Here is a 20,097-nt window from a genome sequence, read left to right as displayed (position 1 = left end):
GCTCGGCCCTCTGACCTTTGTCACCGAGGCTTCCTATAATCCTGTCCTCAAAGACCATACGGACATAATGGAGAGGCCATGAATGGAGTTAAATGGTGACCATTAGGTGGATCTGTGTCGCTATTCTTCTTGTTTGTTTAGTCCCGGTCAGTCTCACGTTTTCGGCCTAATCAGGCGTGTGATGGAGGGAGCACCGCAGGACAACAGTTTATTTGAGATGGATATCCACCTAAACCTACTGAATGACACAACACAAGAGAGAGGAAGGAGGGGGAGAGAGATGGAGGAAGGGGACGGTAATTGGATGTCCACTTCACATTATTTGAGTCCAGAATGCAGCTCACAAGTGTTCGACATAGAAGGAGGTGAAAGCAGCCCTTTTGCAAATTGTTTACAAGGCACCATATTGGCATCACGGCAAAAAGCACTTGTGAAAAGTCTATCTGAGCAAACAGTAACCTTCAGGGAACCTGCACGGAACATTCCATGAAGGTTTCCTGAAGATTACTGTTTGTTTGTTCAAGGAACCAGCAAACAGTAACCTTCGAGGAATGTTCCCTGAAGGTAATTGTTTGCTGGGAATTACACTGGTTTCACGTTAAAGACAGTCTCAAGAACTGACACGCTGATGATTTTCTGAAAAATACTGACATTTTTGTGAAGTAGGCGGGATTATTTTGTCACAATTCACTTTTATGGAGTGTCATAAAAGGTAAAGATCTGCACAAGAATCTGTTTTAGAAAAAGGCTTTCTTTCATTCTTTCTTTTTCTTTCTGTGTTTAGTCGTATGTTTCTTTAACTGATGGATCAGGGTACCACAATAAAACATCCCTTGAAAAATGTGCATAAGCTACAACTAATGTCATTATTAATGGTTAATAATGCATTTTACATCCGTTATAAGCCTTTAACTTTTGAGTTGCGAAGTTGTTAAACATATTTTTCTTGTAACAAAATTCACTTTGTAATAAGCCATAAACAGTGAACAGTAAATATCATCAGTCATGAGTTTTCATATAAATCCATCATAGAACACCTAAACTCCGACAGTCTAATGATGTAAACAGCTAAAACAACAAAGTGAGTACCATCCTGGAGGAGGAGAGAGATTTCTCACAACCTGGCAGCCGAGATATGTTCTCATTACTGATCAATTAAACATTTATGAATAACGTATAAACAATAATACAACCTGTAATGACAAAATGATTAATAAAATGATATCAGTGAACGTTAAATACAACATGCAGAGCGTGAAATCAAAATGTATGGTGTGTAATTTAACAAATACACATTTTCTTGAAGTGTTTGTTGTAGTTCTCAAAATGTATTTTTAGTTAACAGAGAGTTCGTCCTTTATGAAAAATAATGTGGATTTACATCTACGTATTTAACAGCTACATTTTTTTCTATTAACTAAAAAAGTGGCAGCGTGACTGTGAAAAGAGCCTTTAAAGATTTTAGTGAGCAAATTAATAGTCAACACAATTTACAAGAAGCCTCCCACACAGTAGATTTCATGATCTGTGGGCTGTTGGACTGGTTTATGTGGAGTAGACCGCCACCTAGTGCTGGTTTCACAGAACTGATACGGCTCCCCTCTGAGCCAGAAGCCTCCTTTACAGCAGAACAGTCCATAAAACCTGTAAATGTGTCTGTAAACAGCATAAGACGATGAAGACGTGTGTAGATGTTCAGACTCTTTACTAAGAGTAAGTAGCAGTATGACAGTGTAAAAGTACTCTGTTAATCCTGCTGTCACACAGCCTTAAGTATAGACCTACAATAACATCAGAATATATGTAAAGTACCTAAAGTAAACCTATTAATTAAATAGAATGACCTATTTCAGAATCATATATTTTATTGAATTAGACTGATTGATTCAGTAATGTGATTATCACTTTAATGTTGCAGCTGAAGCTCATTTAATCCCTTTGTGCTGCTGAGCATCTTAATGTACAACAGGGGTGCCCAATCCTGGTCCTCGAGAGCCACAATCCTGCATGTTTTAGATGTTTCCCTCTTCCAACACACCTGATTCAAATGATCAGCTCATCTTTGTTTTGTTAAATCACTGAGAAAAGTATGAATTTACTTGTTAACATAAAACAACTGTAAATAATGTCCATATCAAAAAAATCATGATATAACAAATAAAACTTTGTTCTTTTACAACATTTGACTGTAAAATTACACAATTTCTATTGTATTAAATCAGCTAAAAATATTTTAATCACACACACACACAAACACACACACACATATATATAAAGGACTGGAAAATATAAATAACTTTTAAGTATTATTATTATTAAGTATTATTTTACAGATTTTCCCAGATTCTTTAAATTACAGATAATATTTAATGCAATCCCTAAAAAAAAAAAAAAAGTATTATATTGCATGTTGGGTGTTCAAAAAAGAAAAAAGAAAAAAAAAGAAGAAGAAGAAGAAAGAAAGAAAGAAAGAAAGAAAGAAAGAAAGAAAGAAAGAAAGAAAGAAAAACAAACAAAAGAAAAGCAGACCAGATCTTGACATAATGTCCACAACAAAAATCTCTACTGATAGTAACAACAATTAGTTCTTTTACAATGTGTAAAATCACACTTTTTAAAAAAATTATCAGTTAATCAGCTAGCAATGTCTTTATGTTACAGGTATTTTCCATTATTTTCCCTGTATCTTTCTACTGTTTCTATATATTAACACACAGTATTGTGGCATAATTAATTAGGTGGTTTATATTTCATATTTAAAAATCTAAATCTGCAAAGTAAGTTGTAAGTAAAGCTTTAAAATAAACGTAGTGAGAACAAAATGCAGGTTTTGTCTCCAGAATGTAATCCTGAGTTCATGTACTCAGTTACATCCCACCACTGAGCATCTGTGCTTGTTCCAGATGTCCTCATCAGACATGTCAAACATTTGCTTTTGGTGATTTTCTCTCTTCCCTTCACATACCACCAGTGCACACACTACATGAACACATTTCTTTTACAGCTACAGGCAATAACAGGCTTTTTGCTGCTAATTTGCCCGTACAGAGATAAAACGGTGACGCCCTTTAATGCAATCTCCGGATCGTTTTCTCAGGAAGTTTCCTGCAAAAGACTGAAGTTTAAAGAGCAAAAACTAGGACCAGCTGAAGCAGTTGATGGAGGCAGCGCACTTTGATTTAAAACCTTTGCTCTTTGCCTCTTTGTGCTCGCTCAGGATGATGGTGATGATGGACGGTAAATTAGGAAGATCAAAGACGCACTTGGCACCGTGTCATTACTCCGACTCCAGCTCATCAGGGCCTCCGGCGCTCCGCATACCTTCCCGGGCTGGGAGGCGCTCCGGCGGGCTTCGGTCTGGTGGGTGTGAGCCTCCAGCTGCATATAAGAACCGGCTGCCCACATTCTGCAATATTTAGTTTTCCCCTTTACTTCCACTGACAGCATGGCGACCAACAAGGACGCACCTCTGGGCTCCATCGAGAACCCGATCAAGTTCCAGGACCAGGACTTCGACGCGCTGCTGCAGGAGTGCGTCCAGTCCGGCCTGCTGTTCTCTGATCCGACCTTCGTGGCTGAACAGAAGTCCATCGGTTTGCCTGAAGATCCCAAGAATGTGATCGAATGGAAGCGACCCAAGGTGCGTAAAATGTTAAAGTGCCAGCTGTTATCCAGATGTTTGGGGCTGGTTTTTGTTATCAGAGAGGTTTATCAGCACTCAGGTCTTCTATATGACAATTAAACTGTAAAATAATAGCTGAAAATCAAAGTTTCATTGAGAGAGAGAGAAAAAAAAGAGGTCTGCAGGTACTTTTTTGTGCCCACTTCTGTACGAATCTAAAGAGATGGTTAAAAATGAAGGTATGTGAACTATTCATCCTTTTAGTTCCTTCACATAAACTCAGTCAGGAGCGTTGCTGTAGGTGCAGACAGATGTCTCAGAGCTTCAACCAGGTGTGGCTCAGGTGTGAAAAACTTACTGAAGCATCTACCTGGAGAGCAGTTGGAAGCAACACAAATAGAACTGAAAATAATAAAAAAAAAAAAATGTTGAGAGTGAAAAGCACATTTCACATGACATATTTTAATGCACTGTCAAAAACTCTATATCTGACTGTTTTATTGTACCTGGAATATAAATGGGGGAAAGACATTGTAAAGCGCTTTGAGGACCACTAAGGTCAATAGGTGCTATATAACCATTTATCATTAAATAAAAATGCAAAAAAAATACTATGAGACATGCAGGCGCAAGACGATTACAAGTAATTTTTTTTGGTGTAGATTCTGTAAAATGTAAGAAAATAGAAACAAATGCACATCAGTTATCTTCTAGGTCTCCTGGTAACATGTTAGAATATTTTGCTTTGTCAAACCAACAGGCCAAACTCCCCTAAATCTCAATTTGCTATCATGTAACAACAGAGAAAACACCAGAAATTCTTATATTGCATCAGCTTGAAGTGGATTTTGGGGGATTTTTGCAACAACCTGGTTTAAATAGTTATTCAAAGTGATCTAAATTGTCACAGCATGCTTTTTAGTTGAAGTAATAAACTGTTTAACCAGGAAAACTAAAAAAATCCGTGCTGACTATTTCCTAAAACATTCCTGCATGATGTCGACACTCAGCCACACTCAGCCATCACACTGTTGCAGCCTCTCACGTTCATGTTCTCTTCTTCTTCACATATCACAAGACAGTTTTTTAAATCTGGTATTATACACTGATATATGATATTGCCAAAATGTCTAAATAGCTTACTGCAACTGCAGGAACAAAACAGGCAAATGTCGACCTGTCAGGACTTGGAATATAAATATAAATATATCAGTTACAATGAAACATGTAGGTGCAGTGAGGCTACAGGTATTTCCATCTGTTTACTCATCAGTTTATAGGCATAGTAATATATTTAAATGTCTTGTTTCATCCAAGTGAACGTTCAGATTCTCTACAAATATGAATTTACTGTCATACACAACAGAGAACAAATATAAATCCTCATATAGGAGAAGTTTGAACTCGTGAATTTGGGGGATTTTTGCTCCAAACAGGCTTAAATGGTTACAAAAAAATCCTCTATAGTGTTTCAGAATACATTCATGTTGAAATAATCATCAAAAACATTCAAATGCCATTAAATTTGTTCAGAAAATAAGATTACAGCAACAACTGACTTTTTCTTGAAACATTCCTTCATGATGTCAACACTCAGTCATCAGCCTCTCACGCTCCAGCTGTCCTCTTCTTCTTCCCTTCCTGTAGGAAATCAGTAAGAACGCTGTGTTTGTGGAGGGAACAACTGGGACCACTGATATCTGTCAGGGCCAACTAGGTGAGCACATCAGAGAAAATTTCTAATCTGCTTCTCTACCCTTCACGCTTGCTCCTCTGCCCTCCCCGAGCACCGAACGTTGAGACTGGGCGACGTCATGCTCTTAAATTGACATTGCACGACATCTTTTTTTTTTTTTAATACAGTAAGATGACTTCAGAATTTGTCTGCAACGCAAAGCCGCAGGGACCCGACTTCAAACGCTCAGCGGGAGGGAAAGAGGAGTGACACTCTGTAGTCCCCAAACCCCATCTAGCCCCGGCTTTATTACCCCACAGACTGCTAGAATCTGTGTTGTTTGGTCTGTTCCCTATTTGTGGTTGAAATATGACTGTTTTCTATACAACAACAAACTCCTTCCACCTCTGGGATTTCTGGATTCATGGTTTGTGTCACCAGTTGCGTGCAAATCTGTCAGTGGCACTGATCAATACCTCTTTCTTCTTTCCATGTCTGAGCTTTGCGGTTAAAAAAAGGCATCCCAGGATGTGCTTTTAATGATTTAGGCAGATACCAACAGTTATTGCAGCATCCTCAGAGAAACAACACGAAGCAAATGTTGGAGAGGAATGTGGTTTATGTGTGTTTCGTATTTGTATGTGAGCAACCTTTGATCCATAATCAACTCTCTTTATTCTTCTGCACCAGCTTCATGTGCGTATTTTCTTTATCAGGTAACTGTTGGCTGCTCGCCGCCCTGTCCTGTCTCACCATGCACCCCAAGCTCTTTGTGAAGGTGGTGCCGCCCAACCAGAGCCTGGCCAAACCTTACGCAGGGATCTTCCATTTTAGGGTAAGTATAGAGTATTTTATTATTCTTTGTAAGTATAGAGTACCTCTGAAATCTCGCTACATTAAAAAAAGAAGAAGATATTTTTATGTTTAGTCTCATCTCTCATCTCATATTTACCTGAAATGTTACTTGATATTCTTTATGAAAGCAAATATTCATGATGCCCACATCAAGGTTTTACCATTTTTTGAAACAACAATATATATGCATTTCATTTTGGAACTCTATCTGTATCTATGTGATGGTCCAGAACAAACAAAGTCTGCCACTCAGGGTTCAGGGTTAAAATAGTTCAGACTCCCAGTAGCTGGGGGTCACAGGTTGGCTATCTATTGCACCCTGGAATATGCACAATAACATGGAACAACAATATCAGTCTTAATAATGGCATATTAGGGGCCAAAAAACAGTAGTCTGATTCAGAATTGCACTCATATAGCACTGGGGACGGTTAAGAAAACCAGAACAGAAACATATCAAAATCAATGCAGCAGAAATTGAGCTATCCTCATTTCTGTTCCATGTTTAGAGGCCATATATATTTCTGATGTTTCATGTGTGTGTCTAACCACTAGGCGCTTCCTTATTTTGGATAACTGAGAGGTGTTACTTAAAGAAGAAGTCAAGGCTGATCACCGTCACTGGATTTGTCTGTAATATATTTTGATCATGAACACAGTCTTCTTACTGATTAAAACACAGCAACTGCATTACCCAGAATGCAACATGAACAAGGGCAATTTATCAAGGCTACAAACCCCCAAGATCCCTACAAACATTCATCCATAGATGCAATAAATTTGAGATTATTCACAGATGTTTCTCTCTCTAATTCTGTCACTGGCTCCATCCCTGAGGGAAGGTCACACAATTATATGAGTGAAAGAACATAAACTATTAGGGAACGGTGACTTCTACTAAATTAAAAGTGAAGGTACTGAGTAAATATACATTTTATATTAATTATTTAAAGCTCATACAGCTGTGGCAGACAGTTCAGAGGGAGATTCAGACATCCTCGAGCTGAAGCTCACTTCTTTCTAACGCTTCATCTCCAGATTTTTAAAAATTCATCTCTACACTTGCAGTCTTTGTCCCTAAATCCTCATAGGACATCTATCAGACATCACTCAGCTCCTTTTGGAGACACAAAGGTCCATTAAAATCTGATGAAATGCCTTTTTTTTTTTTTACTTGAATCAGACACAAGGCTGGCTAGTATTTCAGGTATAAAGTACACAGTGCACACAGAGAGTAAGATCATAGAGATGCATAAGGACATTTTCTCCCTTGAGCTCCCAAGTTAATCCGTTGATAGTTCTTTAGAAAGGTCATGGTTGATATATTTTTTGACTTTTTATGCCTGCCTGAAGCTTCAGTAGTGCTGACTTCTGTACACAGACACTAGATCTGCATTTGCATAATGATTTACGTGCCTAAATTGCGCTTGTTCCTTTAATGTACTAGAAGATTGATTCTCTGAAGAAATTCACATTTTATCTGATCTGGCTCTATTCTTTCAGATTTCTTCACTGGGCTCATTTAGCTGTCAGTATTTAATAAAAGCAAACCAAATGAAGATCAGACAGACATCAGCTCATCTCGGAGTCGACAAACACGATCACCTCATTAGAAGTGTTGATCCTGATCTGAAGATTTCATCATTCTCTGGCTCGAACCTGCTCAGATCAATTAAAACATAAAGTTCTCAGACGTATTGTTCTTGTAAAAGAAAACACAGACTAATCAGTGATTATTTTGCCCTGGAGCTGTGGACATATAGAGACTGTTTTTGTGTCTCAGTGAGGTATCAGTGACTTAATTAGCTGCTGTTCTTCAGCTCTGGTATCTGATGAAGACATTTGGATCAAACAGGTATCAACTCATCCTGGAGTCATCGCTGCACGGTGGTCTCATAAGAGAGAAGAGACAAATCTTTATCAGCTCATTAGGAGCGCTGATCCTTATCTAAGGCTTCATCATTTGCTTGCTCTGACTGGCTCGGATCAATAAAATATCATCTCCATAGACAAATTAATCTTGTAAAAGCAAACAAAGACTACTCAGTGATTGTTTTGCCTCGGAGCTTTGGACCTTTAGAGACTGTTAGGGAGAATGTGGCGTGACTGAACAAGCAGGACGGAAGGACTGGAAACTCATTTTGCCCTGTCAGGGTGATTGGAGAGCAGTCCAGACATGCAGGTAGTGACTACCTCTGGGACAACGCACACATAACACACATAACACACCTACACACACACACACACACACAGACCAGTGCAGGCCTGCTCTCAGTTGCTGTTATGTGCATACGGTTAATAATAAGGTAGATGCCCCAAGCCATGACCATTCTGTTTCATTTTCCACATCTGGACAGCTGAAACTTCTTTCATTCTATTTTTTTATTCTCTTTAAACATTTCCGTGTCTTGTTGATGCTTTCTTTTTTTTTTAACTCCGATGTGCGCTTGAATATGTCATATATGATAATGTGATATCGCACGGTTAATTAAGGCAAGGCAAAGTTTGTTTGCAGGCGATTTAAAGTGCCTTCCATAATTTACGGCATAAAAAGGCATTAAGGCAAGTCAGAAAGGAAACACGAGGGAATACACAAACGCACATGTAAACAGGATTCTGACAGAAAAAAAATAAAACAGAAAATGAGCCAACATGGAATAAAGCCTACGGTGCAGTCACAGTTTATAAGGGCCTCATTTAATTTAATTAAAGTTATATGACAAGTACGACAGTAGTACTTTAGTTAGTTGTCTGACAGTTAAATTAATTTGCAAATATTTGATTAATCCTATTTAAACTGCTAAACATTCCTTCTTTGTCTTGTAATATTGTCATAAACTCAATAACTCTAATGCGCATTCTTTACATTTAAATAATCAACAATCTTTTTATTAAGAATATAGTCACTAAAAAAAGCCATACATATGTCATGTGGTATTAGAGTCCGTTCCCTTCCAATCCCATGACTGTGTTGTTACAGCTCATCTAGAACAATGACGTGTGCCAGTTCCCAAGAAGTCGCGGATACAGTTTGATGAGATTTGATCATTTGTTTCTGTAGTTCAGCTGAATTTAGCATCAGAATAGAAACAGGCAGAAACACAGGACTTAACCTACCTGTCTAACATAAAATGCACAAAACAAGCAGTGTTCAAGCTACAGGAGAGCCAGGGGGAACCTGGCTCCTCTTAATAAGACATGAGCGCCCCTGAAAACATAATTTGGGAAATTTGGGACGGAAGTCTCTGAAAAATTGATATTTGTGTCATGCATTTCTATTTTTCTGTGTCTTCATCATCGTCATGGATCACGTATAATCCATGTGTCTGCTATTACTGATGAATGATTCATGCATGAGGCTGATTCATCTCTAACTCACTTTAATGAAGATGCTTGCTGTTCTTGCCATCGCCATCAAAGCGTCACGGCACAATATCATAAACGTCACTCGCTTTAACTCACAGATTAAGTGGAAAACAGACTTGCTGTCGGCACCGGCTGCTTTAAAGCTTTACAGAGGAATGAATCTAACTCATCTTAGTGCTGAAAACAGGCAGAAGCAGTTCATTTTCATGTTTTTCTTTTTTTTGTATTAGCCGTATTAGCCTTTTTATTAGCAATAATTATAAATAAAGCTAAATTAAGGGTTTTATAAACGCTCTAAGGTAAATAATTCCTCATCTGACTGCCAGAAATAGTCCATTTTCATTTCAGGTCCTTTCTTGGATGATATTGTCCTTGCTAATCTTTAAATAGCATTAAAATAATTATAGAGGAACAGAAGTGATTTTTGAGGCATGTTGATGTAATATGTGACAAAAAAAAAGCCTTGTTATTTTAGGACGTACACATTTGAGATTTTTTGTTTTGCTGTCAGGGTTTTCACTTAAGCATACCTCTTATGTACAGATTATATACATATTTAAATCTAAACATTATAAAAGAAAGCAGACATTGTTGTTTTTTTCTCGATTTCCCTCAAACTGTCATTTCTGACCAAGACAAAGTCCAAGTAATAAAAAAAAACAACAGCTGTCCAGCCCTAAAAAAAAATCCATCAGGTGGTCAGAAACACAACTCAATATAAAAGCTCACGCTGCCAACTGGATTCCTACAAGCAACTGTTCGCTTACAAATGATCTGCTTGAATTTACAGTATTTGTAGTTTGCTTCTGCTGACCCCAGATGGCCACAAAATCTGTTGTTGCAGGTTTTAAGGGAGACACTGGAGCCATAAAGTTCAGGTTCACTCCTCCTCGTTATGTTTCCCTCCTGACTCACTCCATCCACCCCTCCTCTTTTCTCACCATTCCCCTCCTCTGCCTCTCTCTCTCTCTCCCTCTGTGCAGTTCTGGCAGTATGGTGAGTGGGTGGAGGTGGTTGTGGATGACAGGCTGCCAGTACGCGAAGGCCGTCTGCTCTTCAGCTACTCTCACACTCGCAATGAGTTTTGGAGCGCCCTGGTGGAGAAGGCCTATGCCAAGTCAGTTGCCACTACCAGCATATGCCTCTGGGTTGTAATGTCTGAGATCACCCACTCTTTCCCTGTGTGTGTGTTTGATTGTCGCCGCAGCGATTTGACAAAACTACACAGCCACTAGATACAGATTTCTCTCATGTGTAGGTTAGTCGGATCCTACGGGAGCCTGAAGGGGGGAAACATCTCAGAGGGGATGGAGGATTTCACCGGAGGTATCGCGTACTCGTTGAGCGTCTCCTCTCGGACCCCTCGAGTCCTGTGGAGGTGTCTGACGGCTGCTCTGTCCAGAGGCAGCCTGCTCAGCTGCTTCATCGAGGTACCTGCGCAACAAACCTCGAGATGTTCACGAGTGGATGTTAATGCGTTTCCTCTTGAGCTTTTCTCTTTGTCTTGACAGGCCAGCAGCTACCGTGATATTGGTAAAGTGACGGGAGACGGGCTGATAAAGGGCCACGCGTACGCCATCACTGACACCGACAAGGCCGGTATCACACATAGAGACACACTGCAGACTGAACCACTGACATTATTTATTGTTCCCATTATCATCAATACGCTGTTTTGACTTGTTTGCTTTTCTTTTACTACAGTTACTCTCACTCTTTTACTCTCAGTTTCTCCACAGACCACTTTAAATCAAAGTTTCATGTAAACTCACCTCATTTTAAGGAAATGAATATAATCTATTGTGTCCCATTTTATTCAATCAGTGTCATCTAAAATAAGCCCTTCAAATGTAGTATGATCATATTTTATCTCTATATTGTCTCATTGCGTGCTAAATTAAACACACTGGATCTCTCTTTTTATTGAATCTAGTCTAATCTAATCTAATCTAATCTAATCTAATCTAATCTAATCTAATCTAATTCCAGCCTATATCATATCATCAATTTTATCTAATCTTATTTCATTTTAATCTAATATTTTTAAATCTGACATAGTGTCACTGAAATTGAATCTAATTTCAAATTATTTTATTTCCTTTATTTCCTATTCTAATTTATTCTAATCACACTAAAATTTTGTTTATGCTCATGCTAAATATTCTCATATCATTCCATTTACTCCATTAAGCAGCACTTTGGCTACCCCTGTGGTTTTGAAAATGTGCTATATAAATAAAGTGATTGATTGATTGATTAAATCTGATGTAATCTTGCCGGCAAAACAAACTCTATTAGGAGCCATTCTGGAGCGCGTCACAGATCTTCTTCAGGAGATGAAGTTTGCTGATTTGTCTATAAGAACGGTAGATTTCAAATTTTCCTTTTTTTCTTCATTGAAGCAGTGACTAAAAATTCATAAACGCCCAAAAACGGCTGATGTGATTTGACTGGCAACTTCAGAATGACGACGAGTGAATCGTGTGGTGAAGTTTAATCTAATTTTATCTCATCTCTTAGTATAAATAAAAAATGTGAGAAAAATACTGAGAACAGTTCAAAATAAGACTTTACACTTCTGTTAATGTCTTCTCTGTTTATATTTTAGGTGAAGAAAGCATCGGATGAGATTTTGCTGCTGAGGCTAAGGAACCCTTGGGGTTTCGTTGAATATAAGGGACCTTGGAGTGACAAGTGAGTGAGATTCCTGTTTGTGCCTTTTTGTAGAAGAGATATTACAGAACATCCGCGTGGTGATGCTGAGTTTCTCTTTGTATGTGTGTGACTGACTGCAGGGGTAAAGAGTGGGGAGAGGTGGACCAATCAGAGAAGGAGAGAATCGAGCTGAAATCAAAAGAAGATGGAGAGTTCTGGTATGAAGGAGATGATAACGCTTACACCAGTGAATAGGCTCACAACAATAGGAGCTTTGATGTAGGTTTTCGTCTACTTTAGGATCAGCGCTGACGACTTCAGCAGCCTCTTTGATATCGTGGAGCTCTGCAGTGTGAATCCTGACACTCACGAGGAGGGAAACACACCTACAGCTACCTGGAACATCAGCGAACACGAGGGATCCTGGGTGTCGGGCAGCTCTGCCGGTGGTAGCCGCAGATACAGGAGTAAGTTCATGACTTTACATTTGCACAGTTATCCATTCAAGCTCTTCTCTGTTGTCAAACTTTCTGCTGCTCTTTTCTCAGAATCATTCTGGACAAATCCCCAGTTCGAGCTGGTTCTCAAAGAGGTGGACCAGGACAAGGAAGAGGATGATGACGATGATGAAGAGGAGGAGGAGGACGATGAGGAGGAGTTGACCCCAGAGGAGAAGAAGAGAGCAGAGAAACAGAAGACGAAAGCCAAACAGTGCACGGTGGTGGTGGAGGTTCTGCAGAAAAACCGCAGGCAGAGGGATAAAATCCACTTCCTCTACATCGGTTTCCACGTCTACAAGGTGAGACGGAAGCTTGTTGTTTATTCATTGTTTGTATCCCAGCAGCTTTTGTTCTGTTTCTTAATTCACACGTCTCCTTCCTTTTTTTTCAGGTTCCTTCTGAGGTGAGAGCTGATCAACTATCAACCGTCTACCATACTTCTACCAATATCAGAACAATCTCACATTCTCAGTAGCCATTAAAAATGCAGGAATTTTAATGTTTTTCCATGTAGCTGGAGGGTGTTTGCCTGGACCGCAGCTTCTTTGTGAAAAATCGCCCCGTGGGTCGATCTGGGAAATACAAGGCTCAGAGGTAAAAGACTAACATGAGAAGAAATGTCTGCTTTCGTGTTTAAACCCCCAAAAGTTCGGAGCTCATGTGTTTACTTGGTCCCTTGAGGGACTGTGGAGCAGAGTGAAACTTCTCCTTCACTGGGTAAACTATAGCTGCTCCTCAATATTTCTGCCTCCAAGGAACTGATTTGCTTCAACACAATCTCAAGTTCTAGCCAAACAGTCCCACCAAATGCAAATCAAGCGGCAAGTTACTGCAAATCAGTTTTACATAAATCTCATCTGAATCACTTACATCTGTTTAAGAGATAGTTTATTAACCTGCAGAGAGCGAATCTTTAAATTAGATTGCATGAAATCAAATATATGATTTTGATTTGAAGGATTTCATTTGGCACAATGCAGCTGTTGTTGCACAGTTATTTAAAACGTGAACAGTAGAATCTATATGTACAGCATGCCTTTGGACTAAGTGTTTGAGTCTGATTCTGAGCTTGATGGTTGTAATTAATAAAGATAACATTGCCCCACAGAGGTGTGTGGAGGAAGCTGCATCTGGACCCGGGCAACTACATCATCGTGGCCTCCTCCTATCGACCCAACCAACGCGGAGAGTTCTTTGTCCGCATTTTCTCCAAGATTGGAAACACTTTGGGGTAAGACAGTACAAATTCCCTTTTACAGACGAATAGACCCCAAAAACAGGGGGCAAAAATCAAGAGAACGCTGCTCAGCTGTAACATAATACCTCCAAGCTGATGTCAGAAAACAGAGAACCAGTTATGTTTTGCATGTGTCTCATTGTTTCTTGTCCCCGTCATCAGTCTTTGGTTAAGTCATGAAGCCACGTCATTTCCTGAGGCCTCCGCTGCACACCTGAATCACCTGCAGTCGCACTCACACTCAGCTGCACAGTCATAGTCACCCACACTCCCCTGCACCTACACTCAGCCTCAGACTGTGTTCCCAATGTTTAACTAATGTATGATTTAGTGTTTTTAAAAAATCATACAAGAGGTCAATAAAATGACCAAATCATTTGGCACCTGTCAGGAACATAACATTAATCCTCATTTTCCAGTGGTGGGAAGAAAAAAGTATGTTTACTTAAAGATCCCATGTTATCATTTTGGGTTTTCTTTTTTCCATTTCGATTATTTTTTTGCATGTCAAAAGTCCACAAACGTAAATGGCCAAAAGCCCTTTCAAAAGGGAGTCATTTTCTCCAACAGAAAACACCTTAAACTACATATTTTAAGTCTGGGCTTTTCTTCCGTCACTTATCTACATCACCATGTAACACATTTACGTAACACCCTCCTGGTGACTTGTTCAGTGGTCCTCAAACAAACAAGAAGCAGCCTCCTCTGCCATTATTTCACCACAAGAGCTTCTTCTGCTAGATCCCCCCGTACTACAGTTCTGATGTTACAATACCTCGTTTTAATTCAAATGGCAATCACAGAACTGTTCATTTCTGAAATTGGGTCTTAAAGAGACAGGAGTTAAAACGGAGTGTTTCAGACAGAGGTGCTGCAGTTGTTTACAGTATGAGAAAAAATTATGTTTTGTTTTGTTTTTTTTTAACATTAAAGCATGTAAACATATTCTAGTTGAACCCAAAAATAAAATTATGAACCTGTACATGTGGATAATATGGGCTCTTTAAGTAAAATTGTGAAGTTTTTGCCCTTATTGGGCATTCATCTTTTACCTCCACCGAACTTCAAAGGCAAGTAATTTACTTTTTACTCTAAAACATAAGCTATGATGCCTTGCCGTACATTAAAGTCAGCGTAACTAAACAGTCTTGTGTAAAACTCTGCTTGGATTAACAATAGGCTACATATAAGAATAGTAAAGTTGTAACGTGTCCTGCAACAAAATTATAGAAAAGACCCTGAAGTACTGAAAAAAAGTTGTACAAGATTACGTTTGTGTGAACAGCATAACTTTTGCACCATAATTTGCAACATGAATTGTGAGAACATGTTGGTAATACTTTCATCAAGTAGAAATTTAACTACAAGACCTTTTATTATATCAGTATTTTCACATTATGGTATTGATGCTTCTTCTTAAGTAGCATAAAAAAATCTTAATAGCTGCTGTTATTGGTTTTTTTTTTCAATGCAAGTGCGAGTGAGTAAACTATGTAAAAGACTAACTCTGGAGAGCAACACTGACAGTCTGACGTTGTCTGTGTGTTCTAGGAGTCCTGACTTCACCTGCTCCTCAGGTTTCCTCCCAGTGAGTTGTCTATTTCCATCAAAAACACTATTTGACAGCAAACGACCACAAAAAGCTTTACCGTGTTAATACTTCTTTGAAATGTTTGTGTCTGTCAGGTTATGGCGGCCCCCATCTCCCCAGAGGATCACGTGAGAGCTCAGAAGCTCTTTGATGAGGAGGCTGGTCCAGTAAGAATTACTGCCCTCATGTACTTAAACTCATGTAATAAAACATTTATTTTGGGCCTTTTGAGTGAAATAATTCCTTCTGTGTGGCCTGCAGGATGACAGGCTGAACCCCAAACAGCTCATGAAGCTGCTCAACTCAGGTGAGAGTATCCACTAGATTACTTTATTTGCTACCAAAGCTGCCAGTTAACCTGCAGCAACCTGTAACGGCCACTAGATGGGAGCAAAGTAGCAACATGTTCCCTCATATGTTGGAACAGTGGAGCATCAGAGGTCACCAGTCTAGACAGAGGCTCATAGCTGCAGTCAGATGAAGCAAATTGAGCTTGTTTGGTAATAAAAGTGATGACACGTGTCCTCAACTTCACCTTTTCTCAGCTCAATCAAATTTAAACCTTTATTTTCTTTCCCTGCATCAATCTGCGCCTTTCTTTCCTAATCACAGTTCTCGTCAAAGATTACCATCTGCCACTGGAGACGTGCAGACAGCTCATCTTTGCTGAGGATGTATCCTTTTGTCCCGGGTATTTTCAGTTCTTTGTGTGTTTCTTCACAATACAACGGCTGCTGCTGCTAAAAAGCGTGATTGACCTCTGCTAGTTTCACACTTCTTCGGGGCAGACGCTTGCTGACGAAGGGGTTTGAACTCGACTCCTCTGGTTGAGTCATCGTGCCTTCCCCGCTGTTTACTTTCCCTCTGCTTCCTCATAGCTTAATCTCTCTGTCTTCTGTCCTGGTGAGATGTCCTTAACTCTGCCTGCAGACCAAAGGGCACTCCGCTGTCAGTCGTGAACAAGCTGAAACCCTGCTGTCGGCTCTGCGCAATCTGCAGGTACAGCAGCTCAGAGTGGTTGTGTTAAAGACATAGTTGTCACATCATTGTCACTGACGCTGCTTTCTTTTTCAGTCCATCTTTTTCCAGTTCGATGAGGATTCTTCCGGGACCATGAGCCCCTTTGAACTCAGCATGGCGCTGCAAGCTGTTGGTATGAATGCACAAACACACACGCAGATGGTTGCTGCTGTTTGGCTTCACACCTTCTCTCACCCTTCTTCTGTTTCCCAGGGATGCAGTGTGACTACAAGGTAGTTCAGCTGCTGTCTGAGCGGTTTGCCTCTGGAGAGGTTCACATGCCCTTCCACAGCTTTGTGTCCTGTGTCACCCGGATGCGCAAGCTTTTTGGTAACACACACACACACACACACACACACACACACACACCATGTACACGTCTATCAAGGTACACTACCGCATGCTGTAATTACATCCTCCCACTATTTTGTAATTAAAATTTCAGTCCCGTACACCTTTGCAGCTACGCCACGCATCCTCAAATACACAAAAACAACACTGATGAGAAAATGTATCCATTACGATTTCAAAACTGGTCAGAGTCAAACAGGGACAACCCAATGGTCGAGCAGCTAGAGTGCATACCATAAAGGCATGTTTGCCCTGAGCTGGAATCCCAGGCAGGGACCACCTGCTGCGCATCACCCCCCCTGCTCGCGCTACAGAATTTCCTGTCCTTTCCTTTACCTCAAAATAATGCCAAAAACAAATCTTAACAAAGACGAGATTAGTATTTTCAAAGAGAAGATTCTTTTCTTAGAGAAAACTATTATTAAAACATGTACAAATTTGTGCAACATTAATTTTAAATATATATATTTATTTTGTTGCCCCTTTGGAGGGGCCCTGACCACTACGTTGGGAAAAACAACATTAAACTCCCTTCATTAAAGTGGACTTCTTTTCTGACTTACAGAATGAATTAAAAAAAACAAACAAAAAAAACAACAACATGTAATTTCTATTGTTCTGGAGAGAAAAGTTAAGCTGATCCACAACCAGTTCAGGTGTGGCTTTAAAGGACAATGACCAGATCACTGACTATAACAAGCAACCTTAAAATTCATTCAAATGAAATGATGCCACAGATGACTGGAGAAAGGTTAGAGCAGGCTATTGTCATGTTGGATGCTGGCTCGTCATTAAGTATCCAGGCACTTGAATGTCCACAATTAAACGTCTAAGAAATCATTTCAGCCAACACCGAACGACACACGATCTGCCACATGATGCCCTGCATGGACATGTCTGAGAGCATGATTCTGTTCCCCACAATGTCCACCAACTTCACCGAACCCTTCAGAGAGCGAGTGGGACGACCTTCCATAAGCAGCATCAACAACTTCATTAACTCTCTGCGTCCTGGATGTGTGATTCAATACTGACTTGGGATTTGTGTTCTATGACCCCACTCTATCTGCCCATTATAATTTCCAATGTAGTGTGTATTTGGTTGTTATATAATGCCCATTCTGTCGTAGAGATGCTGTGTGTTGGAACAGCAAATATTTATTCCCCTATGTTTACAAGAATGGATAGAATTTAATAAAACGCTGCAGTTATATTTTTGTTCAGTATAAAACAGTCAAAGCAACCAGCTCTGACTGTGAAGTGCTGCTTATATGCTGTGGTATTAATATTAATGTCACATCAAAAGATCATTCTGAAACTATATATATTGCATCTGTTGTACATCAGACTATTGATCTGACCTTTTTTATACTTGGTACACAGTAAAGCTATGAGTCTCTCTTTAATCATTATCTTTCCTATTATTTTATACTCTGTAATTTATCTACCTGGTTAGCTGAACATCTGCATTCAAAATTTCTGTACATTTTCCTGATAATACATCATCACTTTAGGGTGAATTGAACTTAATGATTAAATACACCTCTGCATCCAGGAGACTGTTATACAAAAAAAAAAAAAAAAAGTCTTTTTCAACTTCAAAAACGTTGCATCCTTTTCTCATTACATGATCATGGTATACCAACCAGTATGCCAGTGACCTTGACATTCTGCTTTTAAAGGATCTACGTGGGCACTGTTTGTTCACATAACAAGCCTAATGCGTATTTAGACTGTCACTAAATAATCTCGGGACACTTGCCAGGATTTCTGTTTTGAAAACGCAGAAGCCTTTGCAAAGATCCTGTGTTCATCTCCTCCGCTCTTCTCCTCAGCTCTGTATGAATCAGAGACCAGTCAGGAGGTGAAAGACAGAGGGATCAATTCTGTGAGTATCAGGCTAAATGTGCTCTGCTTCTCGGACCTTAACAGGTTTTTGACCTTCTGCTCTGTCTTCTGTCTGATCTCCTGTTGTTCCTCCACAGTGGCTGCTGCAGTTTGTGACGGTGTGAAGACGCTTCGTGAAAAACGTCTCTGCGTGGACCTAAATGACCCACAGAACATAAACAACATAGATCACCTGTACTCGTTGAAAATTCTTCTTCCTTGGTGTGTCATTGTATTACGCTAATCTCACACCACTGTTTTACTTCTAGCTATCATTTAATTGCTCTAAAATACCCACTGTATTACTCCACCTTGTAGCACAATCAATTTCATAATCACAGGTATGAGTGTAGACGTGTCTTTACTGCGTTTGTCTTTTCAAAGCATTGCTCTGTTACCTAAAAATCACCCACTTCTTAAGGCAGTTATGCGCTCAAGTTGCTCTCAAGTGATGCTGTAATGATTGAAAACCGGGTTTGAGATAAGAACGTGTGTTTCTAAAAATTAAACTTGTACGAAATGGCACACATAACTGCAATTACACAACTGAAAAATAAATCACTGCAACCTCAACAGTTTACTCATCCGTGCACACATGAGCATGCCCTGGGAAATATCTGTGCACACACATGCACTCGCTGACACACACACACTGAGTGAGCGCTGCCTGCCCCACTGAGGGTGTGAGGAGATGTCTCAGCTACACGCACCATCTCTATTCTTATCGCACTGACGCCACGTACAGCGTCAACACACACTCGCCCCCTCCTCCACTACATTCCCTCACTCCCTCCATCCATCCCTCACTCTTTCTCCCCCCTCCTGTTCTCTCTAGTAACTGTCTGAGTCTCACAATCTGCATCCTCCTCCTCCTCCTCCCCGTTACATGCTGGCTGCCGTTTCCCTCTCAGACACACACAGGTGCTCGCATACACACAAACACACACACACACACATCCGCAAGCGAGCAAATGTCCTTTCTACACATGCAGCTATTAATAGCACCTTTGCTCACACACCACTTCCTGTTCATCGTTAGGTGAGTACACTCAGGTTGCCCTCGGCAACCGTCCATCTACACTGTGATGGAGAGAGGAGGAGACAAAAGAAAAGGGAGAGGAGAGAGACAGACAGCAAAAGACCCGAGGAGAGTGATTCTTATCGTTCCTCTCAATGTCTGTCCTCTTCTTCACGTCTACCTGCCTCATGGTTTCATTTTTGTTCTCCAAATCTTGCGCGTCCTCTAATTTATGCGTCTGTGGCCCGTAGAAGGCTTGTAAAAGGAGCCATCTGTTGGCCTCACAGGACTTAGACAGATGTGCTCACTCTTCTGCTGTC

The 20,097-nt window shown here is 40.0% G+C and overlaps 1 protein-coding gene across 1 annotated transcript; it reads left to right on the top strand.

The window, feature by feature from the left end:
- The first annotated feature begins 3,423 nt into the window (after positions 1–3,423).
- On the top strand, positions 3,424–19,332 carry capn12 (calpain 12). The gene is made up of 22 exons (XM_008282523.1): positions 3,424–3,640; positions 5,270–5,339; positions 6,014–6,132; positions 10,502–10,635; positions 10,777–10,948; positions 11,030–11,113; positions 12,127–12,212; positions 12,314–12,391; positions 12,474–12,640; positions 12,722–12,972; positions 13,065–13,076; positions 13,188–13,267; positions 13,782–13,904; positions 15,462–15,498; positions 15,597–15,668; positions 15,763–15,808; positions 16,114–16,175; positions 16,432–16,500; positions 16,576–16,654; positions 16,735–16,851; positions 18,708–18,760; positions 18,858–19,332. The coding sequence occupies exons 1-22, from the start codon at positions 3,446–3,448 to the stop codon at positions 18,882–18,884; spliced, it is 2,133 nt and encodes a 710-aa protein (XP_008280745.1). The 5' UTR covers positions 3,424–3,445; the 3' UTR covers positions 18,885–19,332.
- The last annotated feature ends 765 nt before the right edge of the window (positions 19,333–20,097 follow it).

The sequence above is a fragment of the Stegastes partitus genome, unplaced genomic scaffold (genome assembly GCF_000690725.1).
Source record: "Stegastes partitus isolate 25-593 unplaced genomic scaffold, Stegastes_partitus-1.0.2 Scaffold275, whole genome shotgun sequence".
NCBI classification, from domain to species: Eukaryota; Metazoa; Chordata; class Actinopteri; family Pomacentridae; genus Stegastes; species Stegastes partitus.
This window is presented reverse-complemented; position numbering and strand designations above follow the sequence as displayed.

Coding starts and splice junctions, on each gene's coding strand:
- capn12 (XM_008282523.1), top strand. CDS start 3,446: ATGGCGACCAACAAGGACGCACCTCTGGGCTCCATCGAGAACCCGATC. Junction 10,949..11,029: donor TGCTCAGCTGCTTCATCGAG/GTACCTGCGCAA, acceptor TTGTCTTGACAG/GCCAGCAGCTACCGTGATAT. Junction 16,501..16,575: donor CGGCTCTGCGCAATCTGCAG/GTACAGCAGCTC, acceptor TTTCTTTTTCAG/TCCATCTTTTTCCAGTTCGA.